The following is a 23,437-nucleotide window of genomic DNA, read 5'->3' as shown; positions in this document are numbered from 1 at the left end:
CTTTTTGTACGGTCTCTAAATAAAATTCACCCTTTTCTTTATGAATTTTTATCTGCTATCAGAGTTTTCAATTTTCATTTTCCTCCACACATTTTTATGATCCTTCATTTTTTTTTTGAAATGAGAAGAGTGAACCTTAGTAAGGGACGATTGAGGTACTTTTTTTTGTATAATTTAAAACATATATATAATTTTGCATTTTAAATTATACCCAGTAGTACAATTACACTAGTTTATAGAAATATTTATTTTAATTAGCTTGTATAAAGTGAAAATTGAAAAAAAAGTATACGAGCATAAGGTGTTTTGAGTTCAAGTTGAGCTCAACCGTTTTCGAGCCAAGAAAAATGTCAATTTTGCAGGCTCCGAGCAAAACCCGATTTTTAACTCTAGCTCGTGCTCAAATCAAATTAGCTACCCCATAGTTTGGATTAGAGCGGGAGAACGGGTCGTCCCTGGTCATTCAGGGAATCGACGCACACGAGGAGATATGGGCGGGGTCGAACTTGCTTAGGTTGGCCTTGGAGTCTAGGACAGACTCGTGATGAAGCGAGCTAGATTTGTTTTCTTTCTTCACTAGCAATCGAGCCGGGCCTTCAATATTGAAGCTCCAACCCAACATTAGTTGTGACTTGTGACTTGTGAGAACGATCTGATTGGCTTAGGACCGAGTTAGTTGACTGACCAAAATTCAACCCTGGGTGCAGGCCAAGTCGGGTCGGGCTATGCCAGCCCGCTCTTAGCTTGGACCAAAAGTGGAAGGATAAAACAACTATTTCAATTTGTAAAACACAAAATTAAAAAATCACAATAATAACCTACAGTATACTACTTGTGTTTCATTGAATTGTTTACATCTTTACTATTTCTGCTGTATTAAATTATTTACATTTTTAAATTTCTCTTCACATAATTTGAAAAACGAATAATTTAATGGAATAGAGAACACTAAATCTCATTGAAGACGGACGATATCCGTCACAAAATACCCGTTGAGATGAGTGGAAAACACATTGGGTATGCCCCACCTTGTTCTCTCTCCCTTTTTGTGAGAGGTCACAAACTTGTGACGAAATTAGTCTGTCACAAACAAGACTAGCTGAATAAAGAAAGTACTCCCTCCGTACCACACCAAAGGTAACGTAGGGAAAAGTGGAGTATTTAAGAAAATGTGGAAAAAGTAAGGGTAAAGAGGGAAAAAATAGGTGGGGTATGTAATTGTTGGTTTAATTGTGGGTTAGTAGGTGGGGTGTGTAATGACATTTTGTGTAAATATCAAATGGGTATAAGGATAATTTGGTAATATTGTGGGCCAAATAAAGAATGTTACCTTTGGTGTGGTAGGTCCGTTTATAGTAAGTGTTACCTTTGGTCTGGTACAGAGGGAGTACTAGATAACCTAGATATTAAAATCACACATTAAAGGGAAAAACATAAGAGAGAGAAAGTTAAGAGATAGAGAGAGGACTATAGTAGAAAGAGAGGAGAAGAAGGCAACTTTATTTACTTTTTTATAATGCACGCATCCATTGCAAAACAAACAAGGCTACATAGAACTCCTTCTTTCATCCAAATTTTCTAGTGTAAATACAAATACAATTTGCTACAACAAGAAAAACATCTTTTTCCTCCCAACAAAAAATCAACCACTTGAAGAAGAAACTATTCTTCTTCTTGTTAAACACAAGACAAAAATCCCCCCCCCCCAAAAAATTTTTTTTTTTTTTTTTGTAATGTTGGTGGAAAAATGGAAGCAAGTTTAATTGAAGAAATTAATTTGCTTTAATTTTTTTCTTCCCTAATTTCACACTCTTTTGTGAAATGGGTGTTTAGATCAAGGAAAACTATGGTAAATCCCTCAACTTTTATTTCCAAATTTCCAAATCTAGTTTTATTTATTTATTTTTTAATTATGATAATTATACTAATTAAATGTTGTTTATTATGTGGTTGAATTTAATTTTGTAGATGCAAACTATGCCCTACAAATTTCAACAAAACGGTGTGTTAGAGGTTACTCAATTTCCTCCCAACTGGAATTCATTAAACAAATTTCCGCCCCAACAACAACAACAACAACAACAACAACAATTGCAAGTTTATTCGAATAATTGTGAGAAAAACAGCAGCAACAACAACAACAACAGTTGTTCAAGAACAACAAGTTGTGTGGAGAGTGAACCAACATCTGCTCTGGATACTATAAGAGGTCGGAGTCCAAGTCCGCCAACGTCCGCCTCCACCCTCTCTTCCTCTTTCACAGGCGGCGCCGGCGGCGTGGCGGACCCAGTTTGCCTAAACGGTGGTTCTGATAATGTTGCTGGAGGCGGAGCCGGAGACGGAGACGGAGGAAATGGGATTGGGTTAGAGGAATGGGATAGTTTATTCCCAAATGGTGATGGTGCTTTATTGCCTTGGATCATGGGTGACCCGGATGACCCGGGTTTGGGTAATGCTGGTCTTGGTGTTGTTGACCAAGTTTGTTTTAATAATGCCTTCAATTCTAACCCGACCCAATTACATTCTGCAAATTCTGGGATTGGGTCATTTACGACACCGTTTAATGTGGGTGGTGCTGAAAAACCGGTAATATTGAATCCCCAATTGTTGCTGAACCAGCAACAGGTTCAGACCGTCTCAAACCCTAGTTTTGTAATGTCACCAACAATGTTGGGTAATAATAATAATAATAATTACTGTCAACAGTTTGAGCAGTTTCAACCTCAGTTGAAAAGGCATAACCCGGGATTAATGATGATGGGTGGGTTGACCCAAATACCAATGGGGTTACCACCTGAATTATTCGCGGGGCAAAAGCCCGTGATGAGGGCTAAGGGACAAGAGGAGGGAGTTAAAGATCAGTTGTTTAAGGCAGCTGATTTAATCCAAACTGGGAATTTCTCACTCGCGCAAGAGATATTGGCGCGGCTCAATCAACAGCTTTCCATTCAGGGAAAACCGCCTATTATTAGGGCGGCATTGTACCTTAAGGAAGCTTTACAAATGCTCCTTCAGTTGAGCAACCCAGTTACTGTTCCCCCGCCTAAGACGCTTACTCCTTACGATATTGTTCATAAGATGAATGCTTATAAGGTGTTTTCTGAGGTTTCTCCTATTACTCAGTTTGTGAATTTTACTTGTACTCAAGCGATTCTTGAGGCTCTTGATGATGTTGATGTTATTCATGTTGTTGATTTTGATATTGGTTGTGGGGCGCAATGGGCGTCTTTGATTCAGGAGCTCCCCTTGAGGAAAAAGGGAGCTCCGTCTTTGCGTATTACTACTGTTGTTCCTTCAACAACTCACCCTTTTGAACTTGCCCTTGTTCGTGAAAACCTTGTCCAATTTGCCATTGATATAGGCATTGCTTTCGACTTTCAAATTGTGAATTTGGACTCGTTTGACCCGTCCTTGTCCTCCTTTCCCAATTTTAGTAGTACCTCTGAGAACGAGTGTTTTGCTGTTCATATCCCCATTTGGGCATCTTCAACTCGGCCTTCAGTACTCCCATCAATACTTCGGTTTATTAAGCAACAATCCCCGAAGATTGTGGTGTCTTTTGATAGAGGGTTTGACCGGTGTGACCTTCCTTTCCCGCAACACCTAATCCACTCCCTAGAATCCTGCATTAATCTACTAGAGTCTCTTGATGGTCTCAATGTAGCTTCCGATGTTGTGAGTAAGGTAGAGAAGTTTTTTGTCCAGCCTGGGATTGAAAACTCGGTCTTGGGCCGTCTGCATGCTCCGGACAAGATGCCCCACTGGAAAAACCTCTTTGCTTCCGTTGGTTTCGTGCCTTTGCAGTTCAGTAATTTCACTGAAACCCAAGCGGATTATGTGGTGAAGAGGACTCCGGGAAGGGGATTTCATGTAGAGAAGCGACAGGCGTCTCTAGTGCTGAGCTGGCAGAGGCGAGAGCTTGTTGCAGCTTCAGCATGGAGGTGTTGAGAAGAGAAGTCGCTTACTTTATCAGGCAAGGAGGTGTAATTCGGCCTTTACAACATATCAGTCACATATCGAGCTATTTCTATGATGATTGATGCTGACAACGCTCGAGTCTTTGTTTTAGTCTCCTTGCTTGTAAGCTTCCTATCCTTCAGTGCATTTCGTGTCTTGACGTATTATTTTGCTCTGTACAAGAACATATTTAACTGCAAATTTAGTAGCTGCTTTTAGCCTTCTATGTCCGTCAACATTCTAATGGTTTAGTTTGGAGAATTTGATCTCCGCTTTGATGTTATTATGGTACATGAAGATAAGAAATGAACTAATCAGGTTCAACTGTCCATTTTATTGATTATTTCCGAGTCCATGCATTTGCCTTAGTCCGATGCTTAGACTGTTTCTGTTAATGGACCGCAACATATGTTGTTAGCTGAGTGTTACGTTGCGTAATCTGTTTTGAGGTATGAATTGTTAAATGATTGGTTCTTTCTAACTCATTATCTGATGATGAAAGCTATAACTTCATGTCATGGTCAAGTTAATTTTGTATTAGTATAGGTACAATCAACTTGAACATTGTTTTTTATATTTTCCGCCGCTAAAATCTTTTGTTCAGTGGGATTAAGATCTTCTGTTATTAAACAATTCCTCCTTTTCTTGAAGAAATACTCTTGTTTGCTTTGCTTCCATGGCTTTGTAGTTCCTCTGTACTCGTATTTGTTACCGTCTTTCCTTATAATGTGTACATTCTGAGCATGATATCAAATTTTGGTTACGACTTATGAGACTGCGACCATTGTTGACGTCTTGAGTCACGAGTCACGACTCATAACTGTAACCAAAACCGAGTTATATGTTCACGTGTGCTCGAGACCATACATTGAGGCATCGTAGCATCATTTGGGATTAGACCGCGACAACAGATATCAAGATAAAGGCTACCCGGATACATATGTGTTGAAGAGATTCCGGCTTCATGGATTCGTGTGAATATAACACATGCTCCTCTGTTTGTCCCAAATTTCAAAACAGTCTGCATTATTATCATATTTTCATTAGTAAGACGGTTTTTTTATTCGTAAAACTTTCATCTATTACGATAATACGATCAATAATGGATGTTTTAATACGGTTTCATACTGTAAGACGGTTTAGACGATAATAATTGTAAAGGGAAGGGGCAATGTGGGGATGATTATGTATGGGTGTCAGTGTGTAGAGCTTTTGTCTTACTGTGCAATGAATTGGGTCCGCAGGGTTTGCATTGTTTTTGAAGGACAACTGCTAATCAAACCACATGCCTCATCTTTGATTGTTACATTTCCTTCACTACTTTACTCATTTTCTTTTTTCTTTTTAATTTTTTTAATATAGTCCTTTTGTCATTATTTATTGTTTTTCATACACTTTATCTCGATTTGCTATGCATCAAAATTAATACTCGAAGATTGGAGCTATATCGGCTTAGTTGGTAAAATCACGAAATTTGTTATTCATGGATTATGACCAGGGTTCAATCCCTGTCAGCAACAAAATTGTCCTTTGTGGCTCCCTATACATTAAAAAAAAATTAATACTCGAAGATTGAAAATGGATGATAGATCGTAGATTTGAAAGTTACCCAGTACATAGTACTATTCAAGCAAAAGCGGATTACAAATTACATGTAAATATATTTGTTTTTAATTTTACAACGGTAGATTGAATTCAGATACACTATACTATGACTGTAAGATAATAACCCGTAAAATCTACACAAAATACCCTAATTTATTGCTCAAAATTCATTTATCTACTATTCAACAATCGAACTCAGAAATTGGTTGTCTTTAACTTCTTATTAGATTTTTTTGAGGGAAAATGAATAGAATTACTCCTTTCATTTAAGCAAATTTCATATGTTTTTTTAATCGAGAACATCTCACATATATTGAACAAACGTTTAAAATTGACTTCAACGACGGATTATAATGTAAACTTTATCAATATGAAAATCTTGCATTTGAGAGAAATTAAAGCTTTGTTAACAAGTGGGTACTCCATAATATTTTTATATAAATCAGGATTTGAGAGTGATGATAGAGCTAATTAAGGGACAAATGAGAAGTATATATAAATATATTAGCAAGAACATGCTACTTTGCTAGGTATGGACAACGACAGTTTAAGGTCTAGCTTTTGTTTTGCTTAATTATTAATTTAAATTAATTTAATAGGAGAGGTAGTTGCTATCGTTATTAATTTAATTTTTTTGTGGCTTGTCACTTTTTTGTACGAGTATTTAATTAAGAGAATTGGTAAGAAAAATGAGGTCTTAATAGGGGTCGGTTCAATTGAAAATCGTTACTTGTATATATGAGACGGATACCCGTCTTAAGCAAGACATGTCAAATTGAAGGCGAGATAAGAACCAGAATGGATGAGAAGTGGTAAAAAATTTCTCTTATTTATCTATATTGGGTTTTTATATTACTCCGTATCTGTTATTGAGACCGTTGTATGGCATACAACGATTCTACAATATCTTTTACATCTCATACGATAACGACGACATTTTATGCACAAGTATTATGAAAGGGGAATGATATTGGCAAAGGGTAAGTTACTTAGCTTGCCACTCACTTTGTGAAAGTACTAATTAATCGGTTATCTAACACAGGCATAAAATCTATCGAGTGGACGATATATTTCCGAGTGACGTTATGACCAACTTTACAAAACCATACGTCGCACAACGATGTTAAAAGGACATAATTTACTCCTAGAGGAGTGTCAACATCATGCATGCTATACCTCTCTGGCATGCACAAGAGGCTACATACTTTGGATTATAATGGACTAAAGAATGTAACATAACATTGCATGAAAACAACATTTGGGTCTATGACCTTAAAATCTACCCTAATATTTGTTTTAAAACAATAGTATCCGTTTTAACTTAAAACGTATTAAGTATAGTTAATAAAACAAATGAGGATGCCTAGAGAGTAACAAAGAGCTTGTCCTATATATTTAAGCAGAAGTATACTAACCCGTTTTCATCTGAAGACGGATATCACCGTCCTAAAAAGACTTAGACCCTATTCTTTCTGACTTAATTTCAGCTTATGTTAGATTGCACATGGGTTTGGGCCGCACCCATCGAGGAAGAGAGTGTCCACTTTATAAGTCTAAAGAGGTTCCATCCCAAAACCAATTGGCAATGGGTGGAGCTGTAGCCCCTTGACTTATAAAGTAAATTACACTTCGTTCTCCGATGTGGGAGACCTAATATGTGATTCTTCACAGCAGCTCATTTCAGTTCAGTTTTGTTCATCCCGGCTCCACTCACTTCAGTTCAACTAGCTCATCTTTTTAAAAATTAAATTTACTTCAGATCATCAGTCCAATTTTCATTAAATTCAGTTCAATTCAACTCCTATCGGCCGAATAGAACCGAGTCTTCCTCAAAATCTAAGGTAGAAGTTTGAACTACATAACATACTATTCAAAGATAGGGAGGACCAGTAGATGTCTGGTTGTAAAAGTTGTAAACTTTAGTGTATTTTAATGGATACTCCATTTGGTTGGGTTTGTGGTCCATCGACATATACACTACCTAACCTAACCTTTCACGCTATTACCTTCTTTGTTTTCGGATGTCTTTTCGTTGTTTATTTTGTCATAATGCATCAGTTCCTTCATCCAACGACAAATTCCACATTTTCAATTTTATCAACCAAATGTTACTACTAGTTGTTAAGTGTTCCACTAGTCAAAAAACACAAATTATAGAATACGAACGGTTAATAATTGTTTTCCCATAATAAATAATGTATTTAACATATAAAAGAATCGTTGTACAATGTATAATAATGGTGTTACACGGTAATTAACTACCGATGAGAAATAAGATTACTTATTCTGATTGATATGGTGTTACACGGAAATTAACATTGTGTCGAAGTTTGCCATATAAAAGGTGATTATTACGTCATGTAATGATGTTATTTGAATTTTCGTGTTTGATTTAATTTGATGATGATGATAAAAAGCTAGCACAAACTCGATTCTTTATATTCAAGAACTTAATCTAATTATAAGTCTTAAACTCCATAATAAATTACTTTTGGTATAGAAAATGCTCAATTAAATCTCTTTTCGGAGTAGGTTTACATTGATAGGATGCAACAAGGCTCATGCATGTTACAAAGTGTGATACTAGACAACATTGCCAATAATTGTGCCATAACGCGTCTGTTATGCATTTGAAAATGTCATGCCAGTAAAGATAAACAAATGATTAAGACGGAGAGAGTATTATATTTAAGTTCTTAGTGCATAAGTTGACTAGTGACCATTTAGTCATTTTCTTTAATTAATAACTAGAATTAAGCATGTACAATGCATGGTCTTTTACATTTTGTTTATTTTGATTTATTGCAAAATTTGTAGTTTATGTTTACCTAACCCTGTGCTAAATTAACGATTAGTTATTCATCTATTACTTTATTTTTAACGCTTCACATTTCTTTTAATTATTTATAATAATAAAAGTTCTAAATTTATATTTAGCTCGTGTTAATTGTATAGTTGACGTTAGTAATTGTCAAATAGTAATGCCGTGTACGTACATAACGAAGAAACGAATATTGTTAGTATAATCATTGAAGGCAACTGGATATGTAACGCAAAAAAAGCAAGGTATCTTAAGGGGACATTATGGAGAGTCCACTTCCTATTTCATCGGGTTCTTTACGTTTGTTTTTGACAAATATTAACCCAATCTAAATGACTCGAATCCTAGCTAACATAATTCAAATTTTTGGTAAAGTAAAACCGAGTTAACCTATGGGCTATGGTCGAACCTATAACTAAGGAATCGATTACATCTATCGAGACATGACTCAAACCAAAACACATAAGGGATTACTTGTGACTCGACACAGATTTAACTCGATAATAAAACGGTCCGACCATAAGTTGGCCTAATAATGGTACGACCATTTGAGACTGATTTGACATTTACCTTGCTTAATTATTTTCTTAAAAACAATTGTTTCATTTAAAATAAATTTAAGTACTTCGTATGAAATAATAAAGAATTGACCGATGGGACAAAATGGACGACGATGACTTGAACTTAACCGAGTCTGATAAATCACATAACGACATTTCAACCTAACAAGTAAAAACAACAAGATACAAACCCGACTTGATCTGACTTGAAAGAGATATTAACCCAACTTATTAGGTTAACTATATAATACCCTGATCGACTTTATTTTAACCTATGACGATTCAAGCTAAGGGACTCAATTACCACGTACGGTTATATATGCATGTCTCGACCTTATATAGTTGTATGTGTCAAATAACTAAGGAAACATACTAGCATGCATATTGTGAATTTATTATGACTTATTACTTTGGCCTTTTTTTTGAACTGAAACTGTTTGAACTCAACTGAACTTAACTTAATGGACCTGAACTGAACTGAACTTAATATCGCTGAACTGAAGTGAAGTGAAGTAAGAGTTAATTTGTGAAGAGAAGAGTTGAAAAGAAGTACGAGTAAGAGTTAATTTGGGAAAAGCAGAGTTGAACTGAATTAAACTGAACTAAATAGAGCTGAATTAAACTGAAATAAGTTGAAAGACCTTTATGTCGAACATAAGATCAGAGAAATTGGAAAAGTAGAAAAGCCAACCTAAAAAAGTCACAAGCTTTTTACAAACATGCGTAAAATTGCACGTCCATAATAAAAAGTGTTAATGATAGATAACGTAATTTCAATCATTTTACGTTGATAGGTTTAATTTTGGAAACTAAAAGAAGATAAAAAACAACTTTTGTGAAGTTGAAGCTTCTTCTTAAGATTTTATTTGAGGTTATTGGTACAACAATGTAGATGCTTCATCCCACTAATTAATTCCACTATATATCATTATATACGACGTTATTTCCCTTTTGCAATTTCTTAATCTCTTCCAATTTCCACCGTCTTTCGTTATGTGTTTCAGTTAGTCTTTCATAAGACGGTTTTAGATCAGTATTGCTTCCCGGTCCATATTAGTGACCAAATAATTACAAAAATAATTTTTAAAGTATAATACAAAGCACGGAGTAATACTTATGTAAGGTCGCTCAGCTCTACAAAAGGGCGCATTGTTTAATTAATTTTCCTCATCAATCCACTTATAAACAAAACAATTAGGTTAGAATTAAGTCCCTCCATTATGGAGTTGGATGTTTCCTCATATTTTATGTTAAAAAAAATAAGATATGAAAAGCAAAAATTATACGGTAATATCGTCGTATAATGCGATCACTTTAAAATTTAAAAGTGACCATTTTATGTTAAAAGACTATTATAATAAAAAGTGCTTACAATAATCAGTTGATCACTTTTTATCATAAAATAGTTATTTTTTGCCCATCGCAACAGATGACGATCGCAAATAATAAACGCTACAATATAATATGAAAAGTTTATTGTATGGATGGAAGAGAAAGACGACCATAAACTTGCATTGTAAAGACAACATGATTATGGAGATAAGTGAAATAGACAGCGAAAAAAAACAAAAAAGATAAATAAAGTGAAGAATTTGAACGTGATTATGGGGCGACGTACTACGTACTTTATACATGCAATGCAAAAAAAGAAATAAAGTTGTTGTTGGAGTTTACACATAGTCGATCTGATTGCCACCACAATACAACATCCATTTCATCAAAGTTGGGTGGGATGAGTGGTAACGGCTCTCATCTCTTAAATAAGCGGTCAGAGGTTCGGTTTATGACTTTTGCGAATAAAAAAGCTAAATTCGAGAGGGTCAACCCATTAAATTGACTTCAGTAACTTATAGGAGATTGTTTCAACTATCGGTAGGACATACTCCTATTCAACAACCAAAAAAAATAAAAAAAATACAGCATTCATTTCGAATCAAAACTTGTTTGGTGTCTCTTCTTTTACTTGTCTTTGTAAGCTTATGATTAACGCTGCTAACATGTTAGTTACATCCTCCAACTCCAAGGGCGTGTCTTTGCTTTTACACCCCTTCCAACAATCCAACCCATGCTCCTCCATCAATTCTTGTTAATAAGACCGTCCTAAGTTAAGACAGTACTTAAAATTGATTTAAATGAATAAAAATAAAAGAAAGGTTGTGAGACGTCTTAACTTAAAGACGGTTTTATGCAAGACTTATTGATGCTCCTCGCAATGGGAAAAAGTTATTAGTTTAAATTAGATGGTCATTTTATGGATTAGAACACTTTTTAGAAACTATTATAATAAATGTGTTTTTTTGTTCATAGTTAAAAGGATCATCTTAAATCTTAAATTATAAGATAATTTTTTTTTTATCTTTATGTGTAATATAGGAGTAACAAATACGGAGTATTAAAGAGTATTAAGATATGTATATACTCCGTATATTTTTCCTCAAAAAAAGATATGTATATATATTTATATGTTAGATAATAATTTTTTTTTTTTTTTCGTATTTAGAGGGTATCGAATAGGTAAGTAGTTATACTTTGGAATTAGTTTAAACTTTCGACGCTCAAGTGAAATAACTTGAATCATGGATTTGCAGAGTTGAACTATGTTTGAACCCGACAAATCGAAATGAAATTAGCCAAATCTTAATCACCCAAAATAGAATTGTGTTTAACCTCCGACATTAAAAATAAAATAAAAAAAAAAAAAAAAAAAAAAAAAAAAAAAAAAAAAGGTAAAATGTAAAACTAGTAACGGAATATCATCCTCCTAAATTATTTTCAGGACAATAGAAACCACAGATTTGCAGTAGAAGGCAAGACGAAACATGTCAAAGACAAAGGTCCAGAAGTAAAGTGTTGTACTTTTCGACATACTTCAGAAATCATATTAGCTATCTGGACATCATGGGACATCAAAGATCCAGAAGCAAAGCTAAATGGGACACTCGGGTTCCATCAGTTCGATTTTCAAGAACATTCGAAAAATTCAGAAGTAAAACACATTCTCAAATGAGATCGTCACATACAAATTCCTGACACGCGACTTTCAACTAATAAATAAATGGCCATTTCACTTAACATGTGAAATCGTCTTTTAAAAGACTATTTTGTTAACAAAATCGGAGTGTTTTAATGAATGAGTCAATAATTAATGATACATTTAGTTTCTTGTAGCTCAATACTAGCTCTATGATGAATTGCTGGACTTAAAAGGGAAAAAACAGCTTTGTTGCTTCCAGTAGATGTTCCGGCGAAATCAGCAGGGTATAAGTTGAAAGAATCACGACGAGCTACAACTGAAAATGAAGGGATTTGTGAACTGAATGAATTCTGATGTTCTGATTCCCATCTTCAAGTACACCTCTCCGCCTCCCAACCAGAAGTAATCAGGTGAAAGCTTCACAATTGCCTCGTCCAATATTACCTGGTACTCAATGCAAAAACAACATTTTACACATTTGTTGATGACAAAAATAGGAATTCAGAAACATTAAAAGCTGTTAATATTCAAAACAATTTATGATTCATATTGTTAACAAAAACTCAACATTAAATTGGCCCTAGACGAGTTGATAAGACAAGCTGAAGGCTCTTTTGGGCTCTAGAAAAGCAAACCGTACTGTGATGTGGTGATCCTTCATCAGTCGGCGGCACATGTTTGTCCGCTTTAGTACCAATAGAATTGGTTTGGATATTATAGGAGGTAATGGAGTGAAGTCATTTTCCTTCCAAATGAATCCCATGTTGAGAGGATATCAATTTGGTCTGTGGTAGGGTATTTATTTCGCTCCCATTACCATACAGTCTGATTTGCTAACCGAACATGTAAAACTGTCGCTCTCCCTTTCCCCCATTATGAAAGAACTTGAGATAAGTGATCATGTGGAACGTGTTTAGTAAAAATCCATCAATGCATCAAACATATGAGTTTCCAAACCAGCAGAAATCTAAAACATGAGACTTTTTCACAGAAAACAATGCAAGGAAGCGTCATCCATTATGATGGCCGGGAAACACACTTCTAAACTCCTAAACCTCACTTAGCATCCAATGCCGAGGTGGATGAAAGGCCCTAGCAGTGGGGCGTAACAGGAATGAAGAGCCGGGTACAATTCGTACAAAATACTCATGACTCATGAGATAAAATGCAGCGGACAGAATTAGCAGGAAAAAGGCTAACTAAACCACATGCAAATATAGCCAATAGACATTCAAATTACTTACTAATCGGTATAGGCTAATTATAACTTTATAAGTGTAACACCAACAGATTTAGAGGCGCTAATATATCTTCCTCATAATAATCATAATACAACAATGATTGGTTCATCACAAAGAAAGTTCTATAGGACTTCTATTACATGATTAAATAATACTCTCTCCCTTTAAAAGAAAAAAGGCCCCATAAATTCAAGACCCTGCTCACAAAGGAGGTGGGACTGAGACACTGAGGAACTTGGATTTTGAAGAGAGGGGGTACGAGATTAGCATTCCAAAGTTCCAGATAGAAGAGAAGAATATATACTTACTGGAATGTCAGTCTTCATACCAATACATGTCACAGCATTGTGCCTAAAGCCGGTCAAGTTGTTGGATACCTCCTCAGGGGCAAGCCTCACTACCCAAACAAAAAAATAATCAGACACCAAGGAGCTTCACAAACTGACAAACATGCTTTTTCTCTTTTGATTATCTCTATTTTTTCCGTCGGGAAGGAGTGAGGAGGGTAGGGAAGGAACACAACTACTACAGCGGCAACATCAGTGCTTTTTGAAGTGAGAGCACCAAAAATAAGAGTCATATAACGTAAACAATTTATCTCTAGAGAGAGGGTTTTGTGCATCAGTGTATGCAGCTATGCGTACAATCATGTCATTAACTCTACTACAGTAAATGATGAATGTGACAATAAATGACTTGCTCATTACCAGCATTGTCGTATGCATACAACCGTCTCAGTTTGTATTTCAAGAATTAAAAATAGAAATTGACCTAGAATTCTACATGACTAACACTGGAAAACAAATTACAACATTCAAATAAGAAAATATCGAATTTGACATGAGAATCAACATTTTCAAATTCATATGTAAAATGACGAATTGACAACTTACGGCCTAACTCAACCAGTAAACCTTGAGAGAGCAAAAAATGAATGATACAATACAAAACGGTTTAATGCAGCAAACCATCAATAAAGCATGGATAAACAACAGTTTAAGCGCAAGATATGGGAGAGACATTAGTCTCCAAAGCTTTTGTCAACATGCTGATTAAGTAAGTAGAGAAATGTGCACTCTTACACTAACTCATAAATCATAATCCATAAAACCAAGCAATTTCACCTCCTTTCTACTTCATACTTTTCTGAGTGGGGGATTAAAGATACAAAATTGACGAAACTGCAAGAAGCATAGCACAAAAGAAAAAGAAGTTTGCTGAACCATTTCGGCAAACTAGCTCCTGACACCGAAAGTAAACAGCCACTTAAAAGTGAAAGCTTATTGTCAAATATTGAAATTTTACTGGACCTATGAGTCCCAAATGTTTGACCTTCCATAAGAGAGAGTCTAAACATAACGATTAAACCTACAGAGAATCACTTACAATTGAATTTCTTTTTAGGTATTTTGCCATCGTTAATTGAATACAGGTAGTTCTTCACCATATCTGCATTAAATCTTGCTGTGTACTGAACAAAACACCAGCCATAATCAGTAACAAGCCGGTTATAGAGAGAGCACCAGAAGAGAAGAGACAAGTAAGCACCTGGACAACAACAATATAATACTTAGAATTATTGCGGTTACTACAATCAACAATGTGGGACGGCGCTTGCGTATTAACCTACAGAAGTTAAAACACAGGGTTACATAAGTCGCAAATTGTAGCTGAGACAATTATCTACATCTACCATTCTACCTCAGCCTAAACAATGAAAATAACTCAACCAATCACACCTGACTTCTAATTTCCACATGGCTTAGTTATGAGTGGCACACTGGCACCATGACAAAAAAAGTTAATTAATGACAGTTATCCTCGCCTCCTAGGCTTTTAAAAAGCTGTAGAAGTACTTTGTAAAAAGAAATTGAGCATTTAAGCCAAAACAGTGTTTTTCATAGGAATATATATCGAACATGGAATTAAATTTCGATTTGACACTTTGAAATTGATCATTTAATCATATATGCGTCTTTAATCATATATGCGTCTGTACTTCATGGAGATTTGTCCTGGTAACCTTGAAAACCAAGTTGTGACGCGGTGTCATGGCTCAAATATGCAACTTTCAAAAGTATAACTTTTAAACAAGACGTATAACTTGGGATTTCTCTGTACTAATGAGATTAATGTACAAAATTTACATCTTTAACCAAGATTACCAAAAGGAAGTTCAAATTAGACTTCATCCTTCAAGCATTTCATTACCATTGGTGCTCAAGTCCTCACCTTCAGCATTCTAGAGACAGTCTCTGTCAATGGCCAAGCATAAGTGCATGACTCAGTTGCGACAACATAATTTTATATAATTAGTTCAAGACAATTGACAAAGTAATATTGTTTCTCTTTTCCCTGATATTGAAGTGAATAATTTACTTAGAGAACGGATTACTAGTTTTATATGTAGCTATCACGACTTACATGGATGGTCAAGAAAAAATCGTATTGATAGGGCCACAAGGATAGTTTTTCATAAGCCCTTCTCATTCAAAAACTACATTAGTATACAGGTATTACACAATCAAAGGCAGTACAAGCAATCTGATTCTTTTCTAGATATTAATCAAAAGGAAGACCGTTGGAGATTGTCACAACTCACAAGTAATAGTAACAAACACTATTCTTTCAGCAGTACTATAGCTGACCAACATAGAGGCTAGAAGAATAGGCCAGCAACGACAATTAGGTTAATGCATTGTCTGGATATATAAGTAGAGAGGAAAGGGATGGTCTAATGGAGCCTTATTTTTCTTCTAGTTTCAATTATTCTTATGTTAGAGGAGTCTCAACTCTTAACTTGGTTTATAGAACGGAAAATGAATCTCTTCATTTCGCTCTAATCCAATTTGTTTTACAAAACGCAAATCACCATTCTCCCTTTACCATCAAATCCCTCTATTCTGGTTTAAGTGTCCAATATAATGCAACAACGATGCAATGATTCCCCTACAAACCCAATTCATGCAGTTTTTACCACCTGAGCATATTCAATCTTCTCTCAAAATGTTACTTTGTAAAATATATTACTTTGTTTTTTTTTTGGGGGTTGACCAGGAGTATCCCTATCGACAGCTGGGGCAATCTCCTTCGGGGTACTGAAGACAATTTAATGGGTTGAACCCTCCCAATTTTGGCCTTTTCATTCGCAAGAGTCAGAACTCGAACCCCTGACCACTTGTTTAAAAGATGAGAGCCCTTACCACTCACACGAGCCAACTTTGTGACATATACAGTTAATCATTGTTTGCGTACATAATTCGAAGCCAACTAGTGTCTAGAACCGAAATTATATAGCTAAAGTCCACTACCCCTCTACAAGTCCATCCACCCCATTTACTTAGTCAATTTGATGAAAGGCTTACACATTACAATCCGAAACATAAGTACATCCCGAACAAAATTTATTAGACAAAGCTGCTCCATATCGGCATTTCAGATAAGCAAATTCATAATAAAGTTTCCTTGACATTAAAGCTAAGCTCGAGTAACATCAAATCACCAGACACCGATAAACAACACTAACAAACAACCTCAACACAGAAAAACTACAAACTCGAACACTAAAACAAGCCAAAAACCACAACATTATCACCAATTTGAGCACAACCAAAACAACCACCCCATTCAGAGCTCCTCTATACACAATCGTATATCTTTTCGAACACGAAAACTCGAAATTAAGTTTCTTTGACATCATAGCAAAACTCAATTGCAAATTCATCAAATATATAAGGCAATTAAACAGGCATATTCATCAACTACCATAACAATTACGCCGCAAATTCATCATCTACTAACAATGCCTCATCCTAAACTAAACTAAATCCAAAAATTAACAATCAAAAACTCACCAAAACAATAGATTTACAGAGATGATGAATTGAAGCGGCGTCGAGAAGGTCACGGCGAACCTCAAGCGGACGATCGTAGTAGTCGGAAGGGACTACCTTGAAGTTGAAGTCAACGACGCCGTTTGATCGGAGCACGGCGGAGAGGCGTTCCGCGGTGGCGTCATTGGCGGCATTGACGGCGGCGCCGGCGGTGGTGACGACGGATGGCAAATTAGGGTTTTTGGCAATTGAGGGAAAATGATTGAGCTCAAGGAGTGATATTCTTTGCAATATTTTGGTTTGCAATTTGTCTAATTCACGGATTTCCTCCATTTTTACTTGGAAATCGTAGTTTCGATCTTTAAGCCTCTTTGTTGTGGTGTTAATATGTGCGCCAAGCCGCCAAATATCGGAAAATGTACGATACGGTTTTACAAGACGGATACGGTAAATACTAAACATATTACGTATCACAAAAGAGTATAAAAGTTGATAATCTTGAGTTGTTGGGATGTAAGCGCCTAAGGGGTGTCTATAATAGACAGGTTTTATTAAGAGAAAATTAAGGTGAACAAATTTGTATTTATTCATGTTCTTTTGTTAAATAGAGAGCTATTTATTCGGTAGAATTTTCAATGAACATGAATTACTTGTTGAATTTGAGAGAAACACAAAAATAAAGCGAATACAATTGTATTTTTGATACAAGCTACACAATTTTTTTAACAAAACAAATAAAAAAATTGAAGTACAGAGCTCTACTCATTTTTTGAAGATTATGTATCACATTTTAATTATAGATTTGTCAGAATGCGATCTATACCATTAATAAAAAAAATGGAAAATGGAGATAATCTTGACTCAAATTGAAGTAATACAAGCTGTTATTAATACAATTCATTACATAATACTACAATTTTCAACTTCTCTCTTACTTCTCCTTATAACAAACTCTCTAATATTCATACACAATTATCGAACTTTACTATAATCAACAATGGAAAATCTTCATCTTCACATGGGACTAGAGCTCACGGTTATTATCCTGAGTATGATGAATTAATTTGAGTCTTTATTCGCAATCGTTATGTATTAATTTGAGTCTGAATTTGAGTCTTTATTTACTCCATTTGGGAATTAGGCGTGAGCAGTGTGGGACGCAGACCCGTTTGCATGATTTAACAATAGCATACGCTTTTGATCCAATGTTTCTTCTTTGTGCCTCCAGTTAGCACGACGGAAAGAACGGCTCAATGTTTTTATTTAAAACGTTCTTGTAACTTTTTTTCGCGTATTGATGAGTCTGTAATCAGTCTCTTTGCTTTTAGTCTTAGGGTAAGGCGTTGAATATCGAACCCCTTATATTTCTCCAAAAGTGTGACCCCTTCAGTAGATGGGGTAGAATACTACTGTAATACTGTAATAATAAACCTCGGGTATCATAGACATATTCTTAAAAAGAGAGGTACCATAGATAAATTGACAAACTATAAGGGTACCATGGGGAAAACCCGATAAAATTACGTTAGACTTGTTTAACTCATACATTTACCATTTATAATGAAATGTAGAATTTATCAAAAAATTTGATAAAAAATTATGACACGCATCCACTACTCCCGCTGATAATATTATTATTTTCACGAAATATCATGTTAATACTATTACATTCCCAACTCCTCCGGTTATTGTTCTTTCTTCGACTATTCACGCTATTTTTACGGTTGTATCCATACTCGTTAATTTTATCAAACTCATTTTTAAATAAATAATTTTTTTTCTTAAATCGAATTGTTAGCTAATTTTTCATACTTTATCTGTTGTTCCTACCTATACTTTCATTACATCTGTTGTGACTTAATAATGTTAATTTCATTACACCCGTTGTTACTCTTACTTTCACTACAACAACAACAACAACATTACCCCAGTGCCTCAATGGCTCCCGCAAATTGCGGGGGGTAAGGGGAGTCGGATGTCTGTGACCTTACCCTTGTGTTAGAGCAACACAAAAGGTCACATTCGAATGACCCAAGATGAAAATTGCGCCGAAAACTACATCGAAGGACCGCTACTTCACAAAGGAAAGAAGCGCAACCACTTTAGTGAGCCATTTTGATTTATTCCATTATAATCCATAACCAAAGAGTTATGAATCTTTGGCTCCATTGGAAATAAGGAAAATTAAAGAAAATGGTAATCAGAAAATAAAAAGTATCTTAGTGCAAGTAAGAACCAAGGGTCTGACATGTAATCTCTAAATGGTGCAATGAAATGAATGCTTCTCTGCACCATATTCTTTTGCTGGCATGTGATGTTGATAAGAGCCTCATGTCCACACCGACATCCAGAACTAAAAGAAAGAGTCGATGTAACAACAACAACATCAGAGCCTTAATCCCAAAAGAGTCGATGTAACATTTAAAGGAAAAAAAACATCATACCAAAATTGAGGTCTTGAGTGTACAATATCTGGAGTCAAATGCTTCATGGTTAATAGAGGCCAGAGATTGTCTTTCCTTGACTTCTAAAATCAGAATGTTTCTATGTTTACAATAGAAGGGCAGAAGTGTGATAAACTAGTTACTAAGTCCACAAACGTCCATTTTTTGGATGGCCAATAGTCCTTGTTAACCTTCCAATTATTTATCTTTCATTACCTCAAACAATTTCAGGTTGGAGACTCACACTTAGAATTTATTGATTCCCTTGCTAGTTTTTTTAAATGTAAGATTATAACATTAGTTACGGGACACCAAGGGTGTGACACCTATGTACAAAATGATACATAGAGGTGACGCCCATCTAAAAACAAAACCATTGGGATGATGCCCACAAGGAAAATTATGGTCATTTACAAAACTCTTTTCAACTACCTCATCAGAACCAACGGTCCTCGATTCATGGATTAACCTATATCTTAGCATCTTGAAACCATGAGGACAGTAAAATCTTCATGTCCCATGCAAAATTTGTATCCATAGTCGATGTACAGAAAAGTGCAACAGATTCACTAATGGCCTTTGATAAGAGAATGCAAGTGAAACATCATTTCGAAAACTAACAATTACAAGAAGCATAATCAATTTTCCTTATGCAGAGGAACGACTAGGAAAACAAGCTTCCGAACTTGCCTGGTAATGTAAAAGTAATGAATTCAGGATACCTGGGTCACTTAAAGATTGACTAAAAATCTTGCCACGACGTTGAAGATCCCAAACTCGTAGGTTTCCATCGGAATGAAGTACAAACACAAACTCTCTACCAGAAACTCTTACTTTCACTACTCCGCTATTATTATTGTTACTTTTATTAGTGATATATGAGTTTACGAACTTTGACCGTAAATAAATTGGAGAATAAAAATTATTTATTTATAAATCTAAAACTTTACGATTAATATAAAGACGTCTTTTAAGAAAAAAAATTCGACAAAAAAAGTAACATAAAGTTATCGAAAAATACGGTCAAAGGTACGCTTTGGGACCGCAATAAAGCAAATGGGAAGCAAATAGGAAAATAGAGAGAGTATTTATTTAATCAAAATAAAAGTCTCACTAAACTTATCTATAACATTTTACACCAAAACAATTTATTTAACATTAATCTAATTTACTCTAAACCTGTTCATCCGTGATTATATTTCTTCATCAACAAGCGTACGAAAGAGAAAATTCAATATGATCCTTCGACGAAGAAGACACTAGAATTATCAATGTTACGGCTTCTCTAACTCTAGCCGATAATATCCATCAACTTTTCTATGAATCAAATACAGTACTACTACTCGACCAATTCTTTATAGATTGCTGGAAAAACTGCAAAATGCATTCTTTCTCTACCATACAAGCTAGTTATTGTGCTGTTTAATTTAACTATTCATTGTTACAACTATAACTAATTATTGTGCTGTTTGGCATTGCTTATGGAAAATGACTTTTCTTTTTTAAAAGGAGTTTATTCACAAGTTACTTTTCGGAAAAGTTTTAGTTGTTTGACCATACTTTTGTAAAAGCGGTTTCTCACAAAATTTACATGTTTGGCCTAACTACTTTAATACAACTTTTGTTTGCTTATTTGGTTCTTTATGTAAAAAGTAGAAGTAGAAGTAGTAAATATCTACTTCCAGTGCTAGCTGGCATTGGAGGAAGATTTGTCAGGTTCGTGATTTAATTCAGGATGGATTTATTAATCATAGTTGGAGTATCAGTCAGGGTGATTATAAGGTTAGTTCGTGTTATAAGTGGTTGAGAATTAAAAGGAATCAAGTTTCTTGGAGCAATGCTGTATGGAATTCAATGGCCATACCAAAACATTCCTTTATAGCATGGATAATTGCAAATGAAGCATTGATGCTGAAACAAAAATTATTCAAGCTTCATATCGATTCGATGATTTATGTCAGATCTGTTTGAATCACTGAAACTCATGTGCATCTCTTCACCGAGTGTGTGTATACAAATCAACAGATTTTCTGGTGATTGGCGGTTTGGTTGATTCGATTTCAAAGAAATTCCTTCTATACTTAAAGATAGCCAAACAAGAGGTGGAGTAAGTTGAGAAAGCAAGTATGCACCATTACTATCTTGGCAGCGTGGTATCAAATATGGTTTCAAAGGAATGAAGCCCGGATTAATGGAAAAGTTCAGAGAGCTGTTTATGTTTTCAATTTCATTAAGGCTAGAATCTCTCAACGTTTTCATAGTTGTAAACCTCAAGTCATCTCCGATAAGGATACTTGTTGGTTGTCTAGAGTGCAATTAGTATAAGTATATGCACTGAAATATGTATGGTACTAAAAATGTCTTGTATTGTTGTTCTTCATTGATCAATATAATTTCTTACCTTTTAGCAAAAAAAGAAAAATATCTACTTCTCCTTTTGGGGGTGAATAATGAGTTTTTGACTTTTCAAAAGCACTTTTAAAACTCTCTAATTTATCATGTTTGACCAAGCTACTACTTTTTCAATTACAAAAGCATTTTTTAAGCTTGGCCAAACAGCACCTATGCAATTTACAATTTCTAAAAGGGGTTTTTCTAAAATGTGCCTAAGGGCACATGTTAATAACTTTAATATGGTAAGATTGACAACATATTCTCATTAGATATTTAAGTATAAACTCATTGTTACCATAATTAGTGAGAATATAATGTTAATTCTACCATATTAAGGTTATTAATATGTGCCCTTAGGGCACATTTTAGAAAAACTCTTTCTAATATTCCCTCTGTCCCGGTCATTTGTCGTCCTTTTTCATATTTGGGTGTCTCAGTGAATTGTTGTCCTTTCTATTTTAAGAATAAATTTGATGAGTAATTTGATCATTCACAATCAATTTGTTCCACTTGTCATTTTGTAATTGGTTCATTCATCTTTCCTTAGTCTTTGTACCACAACCGAAGGACAACAATTGACCGGGACAAAGGGAGTACCTTTTTTTCTATTCGTTAATTTAAAATTCAAATTTTAGGAAGGGAATTGAAAAAACCCAGTAAGAGGATTATACATCTGATGTACTACCTCCAATTCTATAGTTTTTGAGCATTATAATAAAGTTTTTGAGTTTTATTTTAAAGTTTCTGAGTTTCACTATAAAGTTTTTGAATTTATTCACTTAAAAACTAAGCTCTAAAAAATTACAATAAAACTCAAAAATATTACATATAAGTTTAGTTAACTTTTAGTTTTGACGGAAAAAATATTAAAATCTAACTTATAAACTTTAATATGCTCAAAAAAATACACATATGCTTAAAAACAAATAAAGTTTGAGGTAATAAGCTAAAAAAAATACATATATATGCTCAAAAAACAAAAAGTTGGAGGTAGTACATCCGATGTATGTTCTTTTTTCTCGAAAAAACCTATGTAATTTAGTATAACACCTCCGATAACCCCCAATTTGAGTATCACCTAGTGGTGCAATCTCATTTTCCTTTGCGAATATCCAAAGTAAGCTCTTAAGGGAATAACTTGAAAAATACTCCTATAATAATTGATGAGTAAAAACAAAAAAACAAAAACAAATGTAGCTTCCTAATGTCCCCTATTTCTGCTAATTTGAGAGTGAAAGGGTGATTTTGATGGTCATCGCAAGTATAATATACGCGGAAAAGAAAGTAAATGACATTTTTCCTTCACTCATTTTAGTTGTTAAAAGAGCATTAAGGACTCTATTAAGGGCACATAATCAACATCATCCAAGTCAACTTTACTAATTGGATCTTATTGATTATGACAAAAGTTTCCCAATTTGTGAACTATAATCTCATATTCAAGAATTCTTATCTCCTAATTTGTAGGCTAATTGGTTATTCGAATCTGGTCTGTATCGGGTGATATTCTAATCTTTGGATCGTTTTAGTTCATATACATATTGTATGAAATGTCAAATACTAGACGCGTAAGTATAAATCAAAATCTCAGATAAATTGTAAAATGTG

At 34.7% G+C, this 23,437-nt stretch overlaps 2 protein-coding genes across 4 annotated transcripts; one reads left to right on the top strand and one right to left on the bottom strand.

Moving 5' to 3' along the window:
* The first annotated feature begins 1,411 nt into the window (after window positions 1–1,411).
* LOC141592078 (scarecrow-like protein 6) lies at window positions 1,412–4,284 on the top strand. Its single transcript, XM_074412659.1, has 2 exons — window positions 1,412–1,849; window positions 1,969–4,284. Exons 1-2 carry the CDS (start codon window positions 1,847–1,849, stop codon window positions 3,946–3,948), a joined length of 1,983 nt encoding a protein of 660 aa, XP_074268760.1. The 5' UTR covers window positions 1,412–1,846; the 3' UTR covers window positions 3,949–4,284.
* A 7,580-nt stretch (window positions 4,285–11,864) lies between these two features.
* On the bottom strand, window positions 11,865–17,508 carry LOC141592084 (uncharacterized). 3 transcript variants are annotated; one of them, XM_074412687.1, is made up of 6 exons: window positions 16,379–17,496; window positions 15,324–16,187; window positions 14,707–14,784; window positions 14,545–14,629; window positions 13,467–13,555; window positions 11,865–12,361 (listed from the first exon to the last, which is right to left on the bottom strand). In XM_074412687.1, exons 2-6 carry the CDS (start codon window positions 15,348–15,350, stop codon window positions 12,218–12,220), a joined length of 423 nt encoding a protein of 140 aa, XP_074268788.1. In that variant the 5' UTR covers window positions 15,351–16,187; window positions 16,379–17,496; the 3' UTR covers window positions 11,865–12,217. The 3 variants fall into 3 exon arrangements, with proteins under 3 accessions (XP_074268788.1, XP_074268780.1, XP_074268773.1); XM_074412679.1 differs by having other exon boundaries at window positions 15,324–15,413; window positions 17,013–17,392; XM_074412672.1 differs by lacking the exon at window positions 15,324–16,187 and having other exon boundaries at window positions 17,013–17,508.
* Window positions 17,509–23,437: the final 5,929 nt, after the last annotated feature.

The sequence above is a fragment of the Silene latifolia genome, chromosome 1 (genome assembly GCF_048544455.1).
Source record: "Silene latifolia isolate original U9 population chromosome 1, ASM4854445v1, whole genome shotgun sequence".
Taxonomy (NCBI): Eukaryota; Viridiplantae; Streptophyta; class Magnoliopsida; order Caryophyllales; family Caryophyllaceae; genus Silene; species Silene latifolia.
The sequence above is the reverse complement of the archived record's forward strand: the minus strand, read 5'-3'. Positions and strand labels throughout refer to the sequence as shown.

What these genes read in the sequence shown, in the direction of transcription:
- LOC141592084 (XM_074412672.1), bottom strand. Translation starts at nt 17,453, where the DNA reads ATGTTTAGTATTTACCGTATCCGTCTTGTAAAACCGTATCGTACATTT. An exon ending in ACCTAAAAAGAAATTCAATT is followed by an intron (nt 13,556 to 14,544) that starts GTAAGTGATTCT and finishes TTGTTTGGGTAG; the next exon opens with TGAGGCTTGCCCCTGAGGAG. An exon ending in GTATGAAGACTGACATTCCA is followed by an intron (nt 12,362 to 13,466) that starts GTAAGTATATAT and finishes ATTGAGTACCAG; the next exon opens with GTAATATTGGACGAGGCAAT.